This window comes from Aaosphaeria arxii, assembly GCF_010015735.1.
Source record: "Aaosphaeria arxii CBS 175.79 unplaced genomic scaffold BU24scaffold_1, whole genome shotgun sequence".
In the NCBI taxonomy this organism is placed as follows: domain Eukaryota; kingdom Fungi; phylum Ascomycota; class Dothideomycetes; order Pleosporales; genus Aaosphaeria; species Aaosphaeria arxii.
The window spans coordinates 5,609,296-5,627,726 of record NW_022983474.1 but is presented as its reverse complement, the minus strand read 5'-3'; the positions used below and the strand labels follow the sequence as shown (position 1 = coordinate 5,627,726).

At 47.3% G+C, this 18,431-nt stretch overlaps 10 protein-coding genes across 10 annotated transcripts; 6 read left to right on the top strand and 4 right to left on the bottom strand.

The window, feature by feature from the left end:
• Positions 1–239: 239 nt before the first annotated feature.
• On the top strand, positions 240–1,866 carry BU24DRAFT_447188 (succinate-semialdehyde dehydrogenase; the record flags this gene model as incomplete). The annotated part of the gene is made up of 4 exons (XM_033530805.1): positions 240–257; positions 311–398; positions 450–1,691; positions 1,745–1,866. 4 exons carry the CDS (start codon positions 240–242, stop codon positions 1,864–1,866), a joined length of 1,470 nt encoding a protein of 489 aa, XP_033390753.1.
• A 539-nt stretch (positions 1,867–2,405) lies between these two features.
• BU24DRAFT_488624 (uncharacterized protein) lies at positions 2,406–4,275 on the bottom strand. Its single transcript, XM_033533565.1, has 4 exons — positions 3,939–4,275; positions 3,118–3,887; positions 2,906–3,049; positions 2,406–2,849 (listed from the first exon to the last, which is right to left on the bottom strand). Exons 1-4 carry the CDS (start codon positions 3,984–3,986, stop codon positions 2,561–2,563), a joined length of 1,251 nt encoding a protein of 416 aa, XP_033390752.1. The 5' UTR covers positions 3,987–4,275; the 3' UTR covers positions 2,406–2,560.
• Positions 4,276–4,810: 535 nt separating this feature from the next.
• On the bottom strand, positions 4,811–5,951 carry BU24DRAFT_338131 (isocitrate/isopropylmalate dehydrogenase; the record flags this gene model as incomplete). The annotated part of the gene is made up of 2 exons (XM_033523117.1): positions 4,811–5,640; positions 5,702–5,951. The coding sequence occupies 2 exons, from the start codon at positions 5,949–5,951 to the stop codon at positions 4,811–4,813; spliced, it is 1,080 nt and encodes a 359-aa protein (XP_033390751.1).
• Positions 5,952–6,689: 738 nt separating this feature from the next.
• BU24DRAFT_339854 (MFS general substrate transporter) lies at positions 6,690–8,201 on the top strand (the record flags this gene model as incomplete). Its single annotated transcript, XM_033523204.1, has 2 exons — positions 6,690–7,275; positions 7,330–8,201. The coding sequence occupies 2 exons, from the start codon at positions 6,690–6,692 to the stop codon at positions 8,199–8,201; spliced, it is 1,458 nt and encodes a 485-aa protein (XP_033390750.1).
• Positions 8,202–9,008: 807 nt separating this feature from the next.
• BU24DRAFT_418040 (uncharacterized protein) lies at positions 9,009–9,724 on the top strand. The gene is made up of 3 exons (XM_033526876.1): positions 9,009–9,364; positions 9,415–9,507; positions 9,564–9,724. The coding sequence occupies exons 1-3, from the start codon at positions 9,061–9,063 to the stop codon at positions 9,635–9,637; spliced, it is 471 nt and encodes a 156-aa protein (XP_033390749.1). The 5' UTR covers positions 9,009–9,060; the 3' UTR covers positions 9,638–9,724.
• BU24DRAFT_418039 (uncharacterized protein) lies at positions 9,718–10,870 on the bottom strand. Its single transcript, XM_033526875.1, has 2 exons — positions 10,479–10,870; positions 9,718–10,421 (listed from the first exon to the last, which is right to left on the bottom strand). Exons 1-2 carry the CDS (start codon positions 10,610–10,612, stop codon positions 9,773–9,775), a joined length of 783 nt encoding a protein of 260 aa, XP_033390748.1. The 5' UTR covers positions 10,613–10,870; the 3' UTR covers positions 9,718–9,772.
• A 415-nt stretch (positions 10,871–11,285) lies between these two features.
• Positions 11,286–12,484, bottom strand: BU24DRAFT_471606 (uncharacterized protein; the record flags this gene model as incomplete). Its single annotated transcript, XM_033532701.1, has 2 exons — positions 11,639–12,484; positions 11,286–11,582 (listed from the first exon to the last, which is right to left on the bottom strand). Exons 1-2 carry the CDS (start codon positions 12,350–12,352, stop codon positions 11,286–11,288), a joined length of 1,011 nt encoding a protein of 336 aa, XP_033390747.1. The 5' UTR covers positions 12,353–12,484.
• A 275-nt stretch (positions 12,485–12,759) lies between these two features.
• BU24DRAFT_471605 (alpha/beta-hydrolase) lies at positions 12,760–14,712 on the top strand (the record flags this gene model as incomplete). The annotated part of the gene is made up of 3 exons (XM_033532700.1): positions 12,760–13,123; positions 13,240–14,519; positions 14,569–14,712. 3 exons carry the CDS (start codon positions 12,760–12,762, stop codon positions 14,710–14,712), a joined length of 1,788 nt encoding a protein of 595 aa, XP_033390746.1.
• A 776-nt stretch (positions 14,713–15,488) lies between these two features.
• Positions 15,489–17,551, top strand: BU24DRAFT_471603 (MFS general substrate transporter; the record flags this gene model as incomplete). Its single annotated transcript, XM_033532699.1, has 5 exons — positions 15,489–15,669; positions 15,824–16,152; positions 16,199–16,600; positions 16,653–16,717; positions 16,772–17,551. The coding sequence occupies 5 exons, from the start codon at positions 15,489–15,491 to the stop codon at positions 17,403–17,405; spliced, it is 1,611 nt and encodes a 536-aa protein (XP_033390745.1). The 3' UTR covers positions 17,406–17,551.
• Positions 17,552–18,118: 567 nt separating this feature from the next.
• BU24DRAFT_339894 (uncharacterized protein) lies at positions 18,119–18,412 on the top strand (the record flags this gene model as incomplete). The annotated part of the gene is made up of 2 exons (XM_033523207.1): positions 18,119–18,272; positions 18,318–18,412. The coding sequence occupies 2 exons, from the start codon at positions 18,119–18,121 to the stop codon at positions 18,410–18,412; spliced, it is 249 nt and encodes an 82-aa protein (XP_033390744.1).
• Positions 18,413–18,431: the final 19 nt, after the last annotated feature.

Below are 18,431 nucleotides of genomic sequence, written 5' to 3'. Positions count from 1 at the left end.
CCTTTCATTATTGTAGCTTACCATCAGTTATTATACTATCGAAATGACTTCGCAAATGTGTAGCAATTGCTTTGCCAGTAATCTCTCGAACCGGGTCCGGGGGAAATGTCGGAGCCGGGATGGTCGACGAGAACCAACCGGGGCCGGTGTGTAGACCGGTCGATGTCTGTGAAGAGGCGATCATGAATACAATAATAGGGTCATGCCATTTGATGGGCAGTCAATGGCGTAAGAAAATCATGGAATCTATTATGAAAGTAAGTCGAATCAAACGTCTTGTTGTTTGACCCTTCACTTACTCAATCGACAGTTGAGCGATGAGAGTCTCTTCAAGTGCAAGGGGTACATCGATGGGAGGTGGGAAGATGCCAAGTCTGGGGAAACCTTCGAGGTATCCGGTACGTGGTGACATGAATATTTGGGTAAAGGCAGTTCTAAATGTATGTCAGATCCTGCAACCGGCACTGTTGTTGCTGCTTGTCCAGACATGAATAATCTCGACGTAGTGCTTGCAATTGAGGCTGCAAAGAGGGCTCAGGTATTATTTGGCAAAAGCAGTGCCTATAGTCGCAGTAAGATGCTGCAGGACTGGGCAGGCCTTATGCTAGCTAACAAGGAAGACCTGGCACGTATCGTGACCGTGGAAAATGGTAAACCTCTTGCGGAAGCGAGAGGCGAGATTGCATACGCAGCAGCCTTCCTCACATGGTTCGCAGAAGAAGCTATTAGAATCCAAGGTGAAACGGTTCGCACAAACGTTGATTCGCATCGAGTTGTCACAGTACGCGAACCTGTGGGAGTCTGCGGCCTAATCACGCCTTGGAATTTTCCTGCTGCCATGATCACCAGAAAGGCCGGACCAGCTATTGCTGCTGGTTGCACCACCGTCGTAAAGGCCCCTGGCGAAACACCACTGACGGCACTTGCTCTTGCAGAGCTGGCAGAAAGAGCTGGAATACCTGGGGGTGTTTTCAATGTGGTGACTACGCTGAAATACACACCCGAGGTTGGTCGAACAATTACCACCAGTCCGATCGTCCGCAAGATCTCTTTCACGGGGTCAACAACCGTTGGAAGGTTGCTCTGCGAGCAATCTTCTTCTACGATCAAGAAGATGTCATTGGAATTGGGTGGTCTGGCACCTTTCATTGTATTCGATGATGCAGACATAGAAGCTGCTGTTGCAGGCGCCGTGGTCTCCAAATTTCGAGCATCAGGACAAACATGCGTTTGTGCAAATACCATGTTCGTGCATCGAAGTGTATACGATAGGTTCGCGAAGGGCTTGATAGAGGTTGTGAAAACATTCAAAGTTGGCAATGGGCTGCACTCAGACACAACACATGGCCCACTGATCCATCAGAAAGCAGTGAGTAAAGTTTCCGAGCACGTACAAGATGCGTTAGAGAAGGGCGCAACTGTGGTGGTGGGAGGCAATGTTCTCCCTGAACTTGGTCCAACATTTTTCGAGCCTACTGTTATCCTGAACGCAACCCTTGATATGAAATTTACGCAAGAGGAAATTTTTGGGCCACTGGCAGGTATTGTTTCCTTCGAAACTGAAGAAGAAGTTCTTGCAGCAGTTAATAGATCGGAATACGGTCTTGCTGCATACTTTTACAGTAGAGACATCAGCCGTTGCTGGAGAGTTGCTGAACGGTTAGACGTTGGTATGGTAGGTGTTAACTCAGGTCAGTACAGGCGTTCGAACTCCCTACAATTCAACCTATCTTACCATCCATAGGTATCGTCAGTAATCCTGCCTCTCCATTTGGCGGTGTGAAGCAAAGTGGATACGGACGCGAAGGAAGCAAACAAGGCATCGATGAATATACGACCGTCAAGTCTATCACCTTCACAGTCTAACCAAGAGAACATGAATATAGACTCAATGATGATTACTTTGCGTATTTTTTGCTCATGTTCACGCTTGACGACAATTCTTTGAATATTCCACTACCTAGTCGTGTCCGTTACCTACAATATCTCTGTTGAGCCAGTTTATTGCGATACTATGATCGCGATTTCGAAATGCTTATGACAGATAAGAAGAAGCTGTGAGTTTTGAAGCCCTAGCTTGTTCGAGATGTGTTATGGCTGTAAGACAAGACAAAAACAAATTCAATGTAGCACGTCCTGTTCTAAGAAACAGAGAAAATCTCATACGTAGTTGGAAATCAGATGCACTTGCTCAGAGAGGAGTGATTTAATTGTTAGCTTGGTACCTCATTATGTGTGTCCATCAAAAGAATTGACACGGGATTGTGGCATAGTTGGATGAAGGTGAGGCCATTCAGAGGTTGTGTGTGCAAAGACTCACGCTTGGTCGTTAATTACACAATAGTAGTTTTAAGACATATTCTACGAACCTGTCAAGAAAATTCATAAACTTCTAAGCTATCTATATTACATATTGTCCGAGTCTGAGTGATATCTGTGTTACCCCTATCATAGAGAGGTCTCTGCCACAGGCAACAACATATAAGTAATGTGGAGTGATACTGGTCATCCAATTGTTATTTTTGATACTATTTCTACGGTAATATCATTCCAAAGTCCTCTATCTTCTTGAAGCCTCGCTTTCATCTCGGATTCTCCACGTAAACTCATAAGTCTTGCAAGCATCCTCGAATGTTGAAAGTATGGAACCAGTAGGGTGGGAGGGCCGGTAAAACGATGACGATCCGGGAGCCGGTCCCTCACCAGAACTATCATTGTCTGCATTTTCATCGACTGATGATGCGTCCTGGCAGTCTGCTCCCAATGATTCGAGAAGAGCTGCTAGCTCGGAATAAAATGGATCATCGTTGGGAAACGTGAAAGTTTCTTCTTTTTCCGACGCAGGGGTACTATAGCGAGCTTTGGTGAGTATTTTACTATGCATGTAAGGCGGTTCTTTAATTACCGGACATGAAGCGTAGGTGTTCCGTATAAGTCAACCAGTCGCAGCTGATAGCCATCACCAGACACAACAATTTCATTTGAATACTTGATTCCATGAAGTGCAATGATATGTGTGAGAGAACCAATTGCGCCCTTTTCATATTTCCTGTTTCAATTTCAGTAAGAGGCTCTTCTCCGGCACAAGAGATATATTGAGCGAGGTGATAGGCCTACCAGAAAGCCGACGTTACCCTTGGTATCCTGTCGGAGCTATCGATCTGAGACTCGTCGATGGCCATATGAGATAATTTTCCGGCTGGCTCGTCATGTTCCAAAGCAATAGCTTTCACGGATTCAAGATTAACCTCACCGCCAATGTAGCGACAAAGATCGCAAAAGTGGGTGGCTTGCTCGACGACTGGCCCGCATTGTTTTGCTTTGTTCCACCAGTCGATTTTACGGATCTTGGAGTAGGCGCACGTATAACGAGCATTCACGGACATAATTTGCACGTTGTTTTCGCGAATAATGGACATGGCCTTCTGGACAACATGCAGATATCGGAGCATGTATCCTACTGAAACAGTGTTGCCGGAATCCTTGAGGATTTGAGCCACCGGGTAGGACTCGTGTGGTCTTGCGGTTGAGACCGGCTTCTCGCAAAAAAGAGCTGGTGCTGAGCCAAAGGACGCGATAATCTGCGACTCCAGGTCACGTTGTTCAAGCATTGTTCCTCTGAAGTGAGGAGGCGTACCAAGAATGATGAGTTTGGGAAGTTTTTCGGCAGCTCTCAAGGCCTTCTCTGCGCTGGCCACGTCCAGGAAATGTTCAGTTTTGGCATAAGCTGCAGCAGCCGAGGAGGCCTTCTTCTGGGCGAGTACGTGTTTGACACGATCGATGGAAGGGTCAACTATTCCAACCACCTCCAGGCTAGATCCAAGATAGCGCTCGACGCGCAGTGAGTGGTTCCACAGCACATTGTCGTTGCCGAAAGTAATGTTTCCCTATCTTAGTCAGTTCAAAATATCAATTGAATGGCAAGTTGTAATATATACCGCGCCAACGAAGAGGACTGAGAATTTTGCTGCCTTTGAGTTGGCCATGGTGGGCGGAGTCAACGATACGAGAGCAAAGAGACAGAGAACTCGGTATTGCAAGCTTATGGAGTAGGGGTTTCAAACAAGTAACGATATTTTTCTGCATATGCCATCAGCAATATATGTACATGCTTCAAAGGCCTACTTCAGCGCTGAAAGTTCATGTGAACCCGCTCCGAAGGTTTGGAATGCGGGAGAGTGAGTGCTGAGCACTTACCGGCCGTGACAACACCCGCTGGCCGGCCGGTGGTGTCTCGACATTGCTGCCGGTAGCAAAGAGACTAGAACAACGCGGTCACGCTCTGGTTGCGAAGCGAGCCTCGAAATGTGGTAGATTCAATTGAGTTCGGTGGGGAACAGATTGGAAGATCTGATTGGTGCCTGGAAGAGGCGGATATGATCCCCTCACGTGACTTTCGACTCCAAAGTAACAATAATGACCCAACATACAAGAAAATGGATAAGGTTACGTCGACAAGTTATACATAGAGAGACGCATGGACAGAATAAGCAATGTCGTGGATGGGAACAAGGAGTAGACAGGTGGGTCAGGACTCGGGAGGTTCATGAGTTGACATTCACGATACTCCAGACCACCACCCTTTGGAATAGTAGTAGTTTAAAGGTAAGATGAGCCTTATGAATTAATACATGGTTTTCTACGGGAAGCTCTCCATTGCACGTATGAAGTAATTTCATTGACCAATATATAGGCAGTTCATCAAACAAAAGCATTCTTCTATCATGCGAGGTCTTTTGTTAAAAACATGAGATAAGACGTCCCCTTACTTAACGTGGCCAGAGGTTGTGATCAGATGGCTGATACGACATCAGATTGACTGTGAAAGTTCCTTCGAAATGGCATCTGCAACGTCTAGTGTTCCTGCATGTCCCCCCAAGTCCCGTGTCAGGATGTTGCCCTCGCAAACCTTCTCAATAGCTGACATCAATCGGTCTGCTGCATCATCTTCCTTCAGCCATCTAAGCATCTCTGTAGCTGACCATATAGCTCCGAGGGGATTTGCAACACCTTTCCCTGTAATGTCGAATGCTGATCCATGGACTGGTTCGAAGAAGCTGGGGCTTTGTCTCGAAGGGTCGATGTTGCTTGATGAAGCAATTCCAATAGAGCCTGCCAGTGCAGCTGCAAGGTCGGAAAGAATATCCATTTGAAGATTGGTCCCAACAATAGTATCAATGGTATGAGGGTTCTTTACCATTCGCACCGTCATTGCGTCGACTAACATCTTCTCCATCGTAACGCTAGGATAATCCTTCGATATCTCGGTAGCTATCTCATCCCACAATACCATCCCATTCCGCATTGCGTTTGACTTTGTAACAACGATGAGGCTTTTCTGCGGCCTTGATAGAGCTGTCTCAAAGGCAAATCTCATGATTCGCCCAACTCCATGCCGGGTGTAGATGGCTACTTCAGTAGCACATTCCCAAGGTTGGCCTACATGTGTACGCCCGCCTTGGCCTGCATATTCGCCCTCGGAATTTTCACGAATAATGACCCAATCGATAGGTTTGACGGGAGTAGCGATCAAGGGTTGAATACCGGGCAAGGTTCGGACGGGTCGTACATTGACGTAGAGTTGCATTTGCCCTCGTATTGCAAGAAGAAGCTCCCATAATGAGATATGGTCAGGAACGTCTATGCAACATCTTAGCAGTGCAATTATAGGATACATGAGATAGAAATGAGATGAACTGACCTTTGTCTCCAACAGCTCCAAAAAGAATTGCATCATGTTGTTTGAGGAGCTGGATTCCATCTGTGGGCATGTAACGACCCTGCGACCGATAATAATCACTTCCCCAAGGCAACTGCGTGAAATCGAGTTTGAAAGTCTTCAAACTCCTCTCTAAGGTTTCCAGAACTTTGAGAGTTGCACCAATGACTTCAGGACCAATCCCATCTCCTGGGATGCATGCAATGCGGTGCGTTCTCAAAGCTGCGGCCATCTTGCAAAGCGAGAAACTAGGTTGCTCTGACAATTGAAATGATCATCATAATGAAAGGGGCAATTGATTGGGGTTTTGTGCCTCCTGGCTAACCCGATGTCGGTAAATATCATGATTGATTTCATGTTACACACCGGAACCGGGTTTCAATCTCAATATTCATGTTCTTTACTTGTTGGTCGCAAGCATACTTACATCGCCTATCTAATGAGTAGTTTGTTACTTTTATAGGATATAATGTATGTTCGACCAATCGGGGGTTCCTGTGGCCCAAGGAGCGGCTCCGGCTCCGGTGTTGTTAAAATGGTGGACACCGGCCGGACCTTGGATGCTAGAAGTTCCGATTCTCCTCTCGTAGCCCAGTCTAGCCCGCTAAACTTCGTGTTTTGGCTTTTACGCCCATTTTGGATGCAGTATGGAAAGTTCCGAGCAATGCATCTCTACCCCGGTGCCAAAGATTTACCCCGGTTACCCCACAGAGTACGCACGTTGCAAGAATCTTCTTTGGGACTGGTTTCCTTGCTGAAGAATATATAAGAGACAGCCTGGGTCTGTTCAATCTCGCAGGCACATCTTCTCTCATCTCATTGATCACCAACAACTGCTTCTGATTTGAAAGGCCACAAGAAGTCGTGCAGCATTGTTATGATGCCCAACGACATTACCGCAACTGCTACCGGTATCGAAAAGGGGGCGTCCAACTCGCAGTACATCGAGGACAACAACTCTGCCAGCTCCATGGATGGTCTTCAGCTAGCTCGTAACTTGAGCCCAGAACGTCGGGTGCAAGTCGAACGATCCATGAAACGCAAGCTGGACGCACGCTGTTCTTTGTTCGTTATCATGTATATCATGAACTATCTGGACCGCAACAACATCGCATCCGCACGGCTTGGAACGCTTGAAAAAGATCTCAATCTCAACTATAACCAGTATGCCACTTGCCTTAGCATTCTCTATGTCGGCTACATTCTCATGCAAGTGCCGTCGAACATGTTGATCAATCGAATTGACCGCCCATCATGGTACATATCTGGTGCCATGCTTACATGGGGAGCGATATCTACATTGACCGGCATTGTTACGAACTTCGGCGGAATGGTGGCCACTCGTTTCTTCTTGGGGTTTGTCGAGGCCGCCTTCTTACCAGGTGTACTGCTCATCTTATCTAAATGGTACACCCGCAAAGAGCTCAGTCTGAGAAACGGAATCTTGTACTGTGGTAACCTTGGATCGAACGCGTTCTCTGCACTGGTCGGTGCTGGTGTGCTGTCCAATATGGAAGGAACAATGGGTCATGCTGCTTGGCGATGGTTGTTCTGGAGTATGCTGCCCTCCGTTTATTTCTGCAATGCTGTATAACTAACTCGAGACTTAGTCGAAGGTGCGATTACAATGGCTATCGCGATCATAGCTGTACTCATACTGCCTGATCTGCCACACAACACTCGCGGTTTCACGGAAGAAGAACGACAAGTTGCTCAATTGCGATTGATCGAAGATATCGGCGAAGCTGACACCGATTCCGACGAACAAGGGCCGTTTGAAGGCCTGTTCATGTGCCTGAAGGATATCAAGGTCTATGTTATGATGCTCAGCTTTACAGCCTATGTCGTCGGTGTATCATACAACGCCTTTTTCCCGACTCTTACTGGCACACTGGGCTTTGCTAGGATCCCAACTCTTCTCATGAGCGCTCCTCCGTGGATCTTTGCCTGCATCGTATCTCTTGTAAATGCATGGCACGCCGACCGTACGCAAGAGAAATTCTGGCATATAGGTGGACCTATCTGTGTTGGCGTCCTAGGCTGCGTGATCAGCATGTCAACGACAAACGTAGCAGCTAGGTACGTGGCATTGTTTCTACAGGCCAGCGCCTACGCCGGATTTATCGTGGTCTATTCGTGGATTAGTTCCTCTTTCCCTAGGCCGCCAGCTAAAAGAGCTGTTGCGATCGCTCTGATCAACGCGTTCTCACAACTAGGCAATGTCGCCGGGTCCTACGTGTGGCACTTGAAGGAAAACGGATACCGGAAGAGTTACGGCATTGTTCTGTCCATGTTTGGAGTTGCTTTCTGTGGAATGTGGCTGTTCAGACACATGCTGGTGACGTTGAACAAGGAGCTTGATGCAGCAGAAGAGGCTTTAGCGAACGATACCAGTGACGAGAAAGCTGCTGGTTCTCCAAAGGAAAACGTTGCAGCCCAGAATGCGATACTAGCCAATGCGACGTTCAGGTATCAGCTTTAGATACTGGCAGCCAACATGGTGCACTTGCCCATCTTGCATAGGTGCTTCTTTCAGGGAGCGTATCAAGTGGTGTGGCAATGCGGAGTGCTCATCGACTTCGATAGCCAAAGTCAGTACTTGATCAAGCTGTCTTAGTCCTTGATGTATATATATGTGTGAAGCGCAAAGTTTATTAGGATTGCAATCTTCCAGTAAATAACAAGATTGAATACAATAAGACCTGTTGAGCTTTCTACCCTTATGAACTACTGTGTTAAGGTGAATGTGTGATGGTGACTGTACAAACTAAAACATGATCTGGCTACTATCCCAAATTCACACCACCGACGCCAGTAACCTTTTCATTCTAACATGTGGGGATTGACACACAAACAATAGTGAATAGCTATGGGACACTTCGTTGGATGGTTGTCAAGGTGCGGGAGTACGAGTATTGTGGTCTTCTACACTGCCGTTGAAACGAAGTAGTGCCCAATGTTATCGAACTAAGCGTGAGTCGTAGCATCTTGTTGACGTTCTGGAGTATATTTAGTAGCATTAATACTGAGGAACCTTGGAAGACGATGAATGATAACATAAGCTCGACGCATAGACCAAGACACTATTTGCCTGCCCCGGATCCGTGGTTATGGCGGTTGGACCCTGGCATACGCCGGCATACCGCACGTGGCTGCTGCTCCGAATCATTGCCGAGTGGACGTTATCCATCTCGACACTGTTGATCCCCTGTATCAACTACACTTCGACGTGCGCCATCTCGCATCTGTATCCGACATTACATCGCTCGTCCTGCCGTTTCGTCTCATCCTTTCGTGTTCGCATACATCCAAGTGTATCCTCAGTGCCTCGTAACCTACCAATGGATCCCGATCCGCCTCCGACTGCCACCCCCGAGTCCCCCTCGATCTTCCGCTGGATCCTTGGTTTCCTCATCGTCGGCGCTTGCTGGGGGCTCACTACACCTTTTATGCGGCGGGCCGCGATCAACTACACACCACCAGAACGGCCCGCGCTTACGGATCCCCGAAACTCGTGGCTGAAGAAGAAGGTATTGGGGATATTCTATGCTGTCATTGGTGTTCTGAGTAGACCGGCGTATGCTGTACCGTTGCTGTTGAATGTGACGGGCAGCGTCTGGTTCTTTATATTGATTGGCAAAGCTGGTGAGTGCGGCAATATCATATCGATCAAGCATATGCTGAGTAGGCCGCAGAATTGAGTTTGACGGTGCCAATCACCAACTCATTGGCCTTTCTATTCACTGTCTTGGGTGAATGGTGGGCAGAAAAAAAGGTTATCAGTAGAGGTGAGTTTCATACGAAGATCAATGGTATTCTCTTCGTGATGACTGATGGAACATAGATACTTGGATTGGTATGGGTTTCGTGCTTGCCGGAATTGCACTCTGTGTGCAGAGCAAGACCTCGTCCCGATAGGATGTTGGACTTTGATTTACTTCGCCCAGATACCCAGGATTTTGCCTAGATATACTCCAATATAGCAAGACATATTTTGCAGGTCATTAAATTTGTCATTCCTTAGCAGTAGTGGTTTAACTCATTATTCTAGCTTCAGTCTGCCCATCCTTTTTCAGGCCACCCGCTTGTTCCTGGACCTACATCGGGCCATCCTTTTGGCATTTTTGCGTACTGAGGCAATATGTACCTCTTCTCGCATGCCTCTTTCGTGCATGTGAGGTTGCATAACCCAAAAGTCTGACAGAAGCACTCGCCCGCATCTTGACAGTCAATTGCATCCATGCCAAATATAATATGCCACATGTACTCAATCACCCTCCCGCTGATCTGATCATCTAGATTCGTCTCAAGCAGCCAATTTCTGATGTTTTCGTATTGCCTCCTCGGACGAGCTTGGATGCGAGCGGCCGAGACGGCGAACTGGCTGGAGCAATGTGCGCCAACTTTTTCAGGTACTGGTTCTCCAGGAAACAGATGCCTAAAGACGCCCGCGTATGCAGCCTCATTCTGCGATCGGTCGTCTTTACCATCGCTAGGATTCAGAGGCGATATCTCTGCAGGACAACCCATCGTCCAAGAGCAGCGGAGGGCAACGAATCCTCGCTCCGCCACATGCTTCAAACGTAGACGTTTCAGAACAGGGACGCCGTCGTACATGGGATCTTCATTGTGCCATTGGTAGCGCAAACTGTGAATAAAGATAGATACTTTTGGCAGAGTGTCGTAGCGGTCAATAATGTATCTGCGCATGTATTAGCAATTTGATCAGTGCATACGTCATCTGCCCGGGGGCGCTCACGTCAAAAAGGGCATTGCTTCTCGTCCCTTATTCTTCGGCACAGTCAGGTGCGCCGAAGTGCTGTCGACAACGTAAACATTTTTTGCCCAGTCATCGAAGAATTCATCCAGCCAACCCGTATCATCGCCTTCCATGCTAGCCACTACTAACTCTTTTTCTCTTGGTCTCGCGGGAGGCGCTGCCTTGCCCGCATCGCTAGTCTCGTCACCTGCTGGCGAGGCAGGGGGATAGCGCGAGCCATGAGAGTCCGACTGCTGCCCGGAGATGTATGGCGCAAAGAGATAGAACAAGGTGAATGATAGGAGTAACGCAAGTGTTATGCGGGTGTACCGTCGCGTTTTCATGGTTTCTTGCGGGATGTCATTGATGGGCGAGCCGATAGATGTCTTACATTGCGCATAGCTCCATACCCCGGGTTGGTTTCTTGGTCATAAGTAAGGCGAGCCGAGAGAGATTTGTGGGGAATGTTTAGCCTCCGGTTCTGCGATTTTGATTGGCTGGTGCATTCGCCTACATTCACATACATTCACCACCATAATACAGTAACTGGTCTCTGTGCGTAACTCAGAGTAGTTATTGGGGATCGTAATGCGCGATGATCCGCACACCTAGGTTTTAGCACCAAATTCTGCATGATGAGAAAATGCAATACACTTTTGAGTGCCATGATTGCATAAACAATATTTAATTAATTGAACATCTGGTCGCGTGCTATTATGGAGGGTACACAAATCAATCACGTAGCATGAAAAAGTCTCATTGAATCATCGTTACTTTGATCTATAAAATACGAGCTGAGATGCATAACTAATAGGCCTTGACTGCCGCCAATTGCAGAATTCTGTCTGTAACTTCGGGCTTCTCCAATGGCTCTGTGCGATTCTGAGGATCAATTTCACCATCTCTCATTGGTGGGCCCTGCTTCCTGATATTGCAGTGTGGCCAATGGGTGGTTCCTTGCCACGTTTTGAACATTTCCGCTTTCAGTTCAAGATCTTTCTTGTTGGCGAATTTGGCCGGGGTCATGCAGATGTACTGGACATGTCGAATTCGCTCGCCCTGGGGAAAGCATGCGTAATGCATAGTACGCGAGTCCCAAAGAACCTGCGCGCTAAGTCAGTATTACATCCATTTCAAGTTTATCTATAAGAGGCACATACCAAGTCACCGGGTTCCAAGTTGACCTTCTCAAGCTTGCAGCCCCTGTCTTCAAACCACTTCACGTCTTTCTCTTTGAAAATGAAGAGATCTTTGAAATTCTCGCTCTCCGGCGGCTTATCCTCGTGGTCGTCCTGCTCCTGCTGCTCGCGGAAGAAAGCATCAAAAAGCTTGGAACTACCTTTCATCAAAATCAACCCGCCGTCATTGTCTCCGTTTGGCTGGTAATTCAAAAGCCCTTGAACACATTGCATGCCCTTACGTTCTGGGCTTTGATCACAATGCGGCCATGGGCTCCATGTAAGGTCTTTCTGTCGTGGCAATGTGATGTTCATTCCATCAAAGGAGCACAGCAGTTCATCGGTTTCCCAAAGTTTAGAGAATGTTTCAAGAACTTTTGGCTCGGTTCTTGCTTCCCAAACGAACTTTTCGTGTGTGCTAGAGTATGCGAAGTACATTCCACCCTTGAAGCTGACAGGTAGATGTTCTTGGGTCCAGGTCGATTCGTCATTTGGGTCGAAGCCACGGCCAAATGATTGAAGCCACTCGATCTGCTTCTTTTTATAGTACTCCGCACGCTCTGGGGTAATAACGTTTTTGACAATGGCGCATCCGTCGCGGTGGAAATCATCGCGCCAATCTCCGTAAACAGTGCCGTCATGTCGAATCAGGTCGACACCAGTGTCTGGGAGTGGTTCTTGAGCGTGTGGTGCCATGTTGAGTATGAGAACAATGTATGTATAACAGAGGTTTAATAGACAACTGGAAGATAAAAAGTTCAACTCTGAAATACTTTGATGGTTTATGTATGTTGGATGTAACGCTTTCTAGTTGTGACTGAACACCTCCGTTCCATGGCTGTGAAGGTGAGAACCCACTTTCCCACTTTCCGAAGCATTTCGGAAGATGTGGGCGCCCCATGCAGAATGCACCTCGGCCAAAGTGGTGGTAGATCTTTAGCCACCAGTATAACTCTAGCACCAAAATATCGGAATGCGTTCGGAATGCGTCGCGTTCCGGTTCAGGTTGAAGTAGAAGGTTGTTCCATTCAGAAATTCTTCAATCGTCATTCCATTTTTTCTTCTCCATCCTTCAATACACCAGCGATAAGCTACCCAACACAATGCCGGTCCCTTTGCAAGTCGCCTACAAACCCATCTCGAAGCCCGAGATTGGCGTGAATAACTACCAGGGTTTCATGCGTGGGAAATCTGAAGTTATCAAGAAAGGCTCCAATCCCTATGACGCTCGACCATTAGAGTCCGACATTCGATTAGACCATGATGTCGAAATCAAAGTTCGAGATGGTTGCAGACTTTATGTGGATATCTACCGGCCTGCAGATGCAAAAGAGGACGAGAAATTGCCTGCGGTCATAAGCTGGTCTTGCTATGGCAAGAAGTATTCAGCCTTACACATGCTACCGATATGTGTTTGGAATTGCTGTGTACCCAAGGAGTCATTGAGTGGATTGGAGAAGTTCGAAGGTATGTCTCCCCCGTTGCGAACTAAAATTTCTTCATCAATGCTACTGCGATTATGTCGTAGCGCAACCTTAATGCTCTATCCCTTTGACATGAGCTAAAATGTATTTTCTCCGTAGGCCTCGACCCAGTCACTTGGTGTCCCCGTGGATACGCAATCGTCTCGGTCGACTCACGTGGAACTGGCAACTCTGATGGATCGATTCCAATCATGGGCTCCCAAGATGCCGAAGATTGCTACGATGTAATCGAAGCGATCGCGGCAATGCCTTGGTCAAACGGAAAGGTCGGCATGGCTGGAAACTCAGCGCTGGCCATCATCCAATGGCATGTTGCTTCACTTCGTCCACCTCACCTCGCGGCCATCGCACCCTGGGAAGGATCTGGCGACATATACCGAGAGCAATTTTGTCGTGGAGGCGTCTTTAGCATGTCAAATTTCGACCTCATTACGCACTTCATCATTAAGTCGAACACAGTCGGCGGCGGAATCGAGGACTTTGCAGAGATGTATCGAAGATCACCTGTGGCCAACGCATACTGGAGCGACAAGCGTGTCGATATGACAAAGATTGATGTACCAGTCTTCATCAGTGGTAGTGACTTCAGCAGTATCCACACAATGGGCTCTGTAAGAGGATGGCTAGAAGTACCCCATGATAAGAAGTGGATCCGTTGGAGCTCGTACCAAGAATGGTATGAGTTATACTGCGTCAAACATTCTGACCAAGAGCTTCACAAGTACTTCGAACGGTTCTTGAAGGGCATTGAGAATGATTGGGAGAAGACACCAAAGGTGCGGTGGTCGGCGCTACAATTCGGAGATCGGGAAGCCATCGACGATATCGAATACACAGACTACCCTATCCCAGGCACCGACTTCAAAGAATTTCACCTGTCGAACTCTGGCCTACAAGAAAATCCCATATCCGAGGATACCGTGATAGCGTACAATTCCGAAGACGCGAAGTCTATCGCTGAGTTTAATTGGACATTTCCTCAGAAGGGTAGGCTCATTGGCTTGCCCAAGGCTGTTTTGTACATGTCATGCCCGTCTCATGACGACATGAATGTTTTCGTTATTCTTCGAAAGCGCAGTAAAGAAGGGAAGCTTTTGATGCACCTTTGCTTCCCATTCTCTGCTATACCGGAACACATTAAGCGTATAGATGACATCCCTGAAAAGGAACAAGCTAGCCTGAACTTGCACCTCGGAAGTGTGGGTGTGCTCAGAGCAAGCCATCGGAAATTCGATCCTGAGAGGTCAATTCACCCACAATTTCCATTCCATCCACACGATGTCGAGGAAAAGATTCCCGCAGGCGAGATCGTGAAGCTAGAAATTGGTATATGGTCCATGGGTGTCGACTTTGACGAAGGGGAAACATTGAGTGTCCAGGTAAGTATCCGCGTTGTAGCAAATCTGGCTCCGTCTAACAGAATCCTAGATCTCTGGGTCCTACCCTTCTATTGCAGAGTTTACTGCCTTTTCCAAGCCACGGCCGGAGGAAGAGAAGAATAAGGGCGAGCATCGAATTCATTGTGGACCTCAAACTCCTAGTAGAGTTATTTTACCTTTTGTTCCATTGTAGAAGATATGCAATAGATAGTCAGAATCTGAATCAGTGTTGCCAATTAATCTGCGGACGCGTGATATTTTCTGAGACTTTAATGTCGAGGTTACCTACTGCATAATTGGGATTTGGGGTGCATCGAATACATTCAGAAGAATTTGGAGACTGACATGATTCGATTTCTGGATGTTGATCCACTATTTTTCATTGTACCTATCGATGGAAATTGCGACTTCGTGGGGACATTTGCACTCCGAACATTGATTACCTCGGCTTGGTGTTCATTGGTGCTGACCTCGTCCACTTTCCGTGCGCTATCGACATCCCTAGTCTTCCCCACGACTTGAGCCGACTATGTACCCCGCAAAAATACGATCAAAGGTTGCTAAGTCTTGAAATCCGGAGTTCGCGCCGATATAATTCGTTGACTAGTTCCTGGCCTAGATTTGAAGAAGCACTACCTGGCAAAATGCCGATTATCGTCAACACTTCGTGGCTCCCATTCACTGGAGCTGGCTTGGTTCGCGGCACAGGTGGACATGACCAATTAAAAACCCATCGGCTTCTGTGGGAGAGTATGAACACTGAGTATGGGTTTTCGATATGACTGATCTTTACATCTTCGAATAAGATACATATTAAGGCAGCTTGAGCCCACAGTCACAGAGCTCAACTGAAACCATCCTTTCAATTTGCTCTTCTGGCGGTCAGACGAGCGGGTTTCCTTACTTCTTTTCTCTTTCTATACCAGTCAACAACACCTGGAAGATATCTATACCCGATAACAAGACAGCATGGCGAAAGAAGCGAAACACGCCGAGTCGGAAACAATCTCAGCTGAGCACTATGAGAATGTCTCAGACGGCGGAGAGACGGGGATGAAGAAGATCCAACAGCCAAAAGCTATTGGAACAGTAACGATCACTGATATGAAAGATATCTTTCTCGTTCCTTCTCCAAGCGCAGATCCCAGGGGTATGCTGCTTCGATGCGATTACGTGATTACAACGCTGAATTGATCAAAGATCCGTTGAATCTACCGAAATGGAGAAAAATTCTCTTTATCATTTTGACATCCATCTGTGGGTACATTCAATTCTTAGCAAGTTCGCAGCTAACGAACTTATAGTCTCAAGCTTGTCACTATCCCTAGTGTCTGGATTCGGCGGTCTCCTTGGGTTCTATATTCCCCAGTATGCCGAGAAAGGCGCAACATATGCAGATATAACGGCCCTTATGACATATCCATCCATGTTTATGGGAATTGGTAATTTGATCTGTATGCCTTTGGCCTTGGCTATTGGGCGACGACCTGTCTTTCTCGGCTCCTTGTTGTTGCTTATTGCTGGAGCAGTTGCAGCAGCATATGCTAAGGATTACAACACTCACCTCGGCATGCGTATGTTGCTAGGTCTAGCAGCAGGTCAGAGTGAAGCATTGGTCCCAATGATGATTCAAGTGAGTATTTCTACCGTGGTGAGTAAGGTTTGTCTAATGACACTAGGAAATCCACTTCGTTCACGAACGCAGCACATTCCTCATGTGGCAGTCCGCTGTTCAAACAACCCTCGCTGCAGTATACACCATTTTTGCGTCCCCGATTGCGCAAGCAATTGGACCAGGAAATTGGTACATCCTCGGGGCAGGTCTTTGTGCAGTAACATTTCTCGTGTCTATTCCATTCGTCCCTGAATCTCGATACGACCGTTCTCTTGCAGCCTATGGCCAGTTTTCTAGAGAAGAGGGTGGCGAAGGGAACGAATCTCGAGAGACTGCCGCGGCACCTGTGAAATTGACTGATCGTCCTGCGCTGGACACCACTCGTTATAAGCCAAGAACAGTGTGGTCGGATATGCAATTGATGGTTGGCAAGGCCGATTGGCGTGAGGGTTACTATGGCTTTATCGTAAGCCAATTGCTTGCTGCTGGCGGTGGAACGCATACTGACGACAGATCAGAATACTTTTCAGATTTTGCTTTTCCCCAATGTCTTCTGGGCGTTTTGTCTCAACGGCCTGACAATGTAAGTCATTAACCTCATGATAGTTCTGGTAGGGCCATCTAACGCCAAAGCAAGTGGAGTGAACATTGCAATTGGAACGACATATGCCGGGCTAGTTGCGGCGCCTCCTTACAACTGGCCCGACTCCTCTGCATCATACGTCAATGCTGGACAAATTGTCGTAGCTTTCGTTGCCCTGCCTCTTTTAGGCAATGGGTCGGACTTTATCATTAAATGGCGAGCGAGACGTAATGGCGGTGTTCATGAACCCGAGAACAGGCTTTTGTTGCTCTGGATCCCACTCATCGTCGGCGTCCTTGCATCCAACTTGTACGGCCAGGCTGGTTCGCATCCAGGTGATTATCACTGGTTTGTCTTTGTGTTCGCGAATGCTGGGTACTATTTTGCATTCGTGGGAGCGAACATTGCAGCCATCACGTACCTTCTTGACTCGTACCCTACACGATCTGGGCCAGTCCTTGTTGTCATTACCGCATTCAGAGGCTTTGTCAGCTTTGGTGTTAGCTATGGTGTGTCGAAGTTCATCGACAATGCTGGATACGACGGTTCATTCGGCACTTACGCAGGATTGACGGCTCTTCTGGGTTTACTGGGAATTCCCATTTTCATTTACGGAAAGAGGATCAGGACTTTTACAGGCCGGTATGCAACTAAAGAAAAGACAGGTCATCCTTCAATGTCCCATTGAGAGCCTGACAAGTCGTGTATCACAAGGGACCAGATGCAGTTTATGGTTAGTTGACTGGTTGGTTGGGCGTGATTATTGAGAAGAAATCGGCCTTGGTGATGATTGCCTCAAAGGATTTGTTCCAGATGGCTAGATGTAACCTCGTCATTAGGGATTCATTCTTGTCCACTCTTTTTGTATCAAGATAGGAGGGTGTCCCATAGTTTACACAACTTGGTCGGAGATTTCATTCCATACCTAGTGGCAATCTTATGAATTACGGGCTTGTACTCATGACATCTACGTTTTACACACACTACACCGTCACTACAATTGTCACCCAGTGGACCAAACTAGCTAATGTGATGGTATTTGAAAATACGAGAATTCGGTCCCTGTCTGTGGTGAATTAAATAACGGCTTGATTTCCGCCAGCCATCACGAATGATGTTATACAACAAGCTTACACAACGGTATCAATATTCAATCTCAAGTTATCAAATCATCGCATCAATGAAGCTATTGACCACGAGCCAGTAACATTAGAATGATTCTAGATGACGCGTGTCGTTTTCCGTTCCCCACACCCCATACTCCACACTCGGCTGAAAATAGTGCGAACCCCTCGATCGGCTACCTCCTCCCCCACTTTCCGACCCCTTGATTGCCCACTTGCGATACCTCAAATTACGGTGACATTTCCAATCCCACGAAATCCGATGCGCTTTCAAGAAATGTCTCCTGATCCATCTGAGACAACTCAGTCGCCGCCGTCCTTACATCGCTCTCGGAAGCGACAGCGGACAGCCGATGCGGAAAGTTTTCAATGTCAAGTCTGCCTCCGGTCCTATGACAGAGCCGACCATCTAAATCGACATTTAGATTCTCGTAAGTTATACAATCGGACCCGGCAAATAGATCTAATCATTGTAGACCGAAATGAACGCCCGTTCCGATGCGACCAGTGCCCAGCTGCATTCAACCGGCGGTCAGTCACTTCATTCCCAACGTTTCGAGTATGCATGTGATCTAACATTCATTGTTGGA

Coding starts and splice junctions, on each gene's coding strand:
- BU24DRAFT_418039 (XM_033526875.1), bottom strand. CDS start 10,612: ATGGAAGGCGATGATACGGGTTGGCTGGATGAATTCTTCGATGACTGG. Junction 10,422..10,478: donor GAAGCAATGCCCTTTTTGAC/GTGAGCGCCCCC, acceptor ATACATGCGCAG/ATACATTATTGACCGCTACG.
- BU24DRAFT_418040 (XM_033526876.1), top strand. CDS start 9,061: ATGGATCCCGATCCGCCTCCGACTGCCACCCCCGAGTCCCCCTCGATC. Junction 9,365..9,414: donor TATATTGATTGGCAAAGCTG/GTGAGTGCGGCA, acceptor AGTAGGCCGCAG/AATTGAGTTTGACGGTGCCA. Junction 9,508..9,563: donor AAAAAAGGTTATCAGTAGAG/GTGAGTTTCATA, acceptor GATGGAACATAG/ATACTTGGATTGGTATGGGT.
- BU24DRAFT_488624 (XM_033533565.1), bottom strand. CDS start 3,986: ATGGCCAACTCAAAGGCAGCAAAATTCTCAGTCCTCTTCGTTGGCGCG. Junction 3,888..3,938: donor CAGTCCTCTTCGTTGGCGCG/GTATATATTACA, acceptor TGACTAAGATAG/GGAAACATTACTTTCGGCAA. Junction 2,850..2,905: donor ACACCTACGCTTCATGTCCG/GTAATTAAAGAA, acceptor AGCTCGCTATAG/TACCCCTGCGTCGGAAAAAG.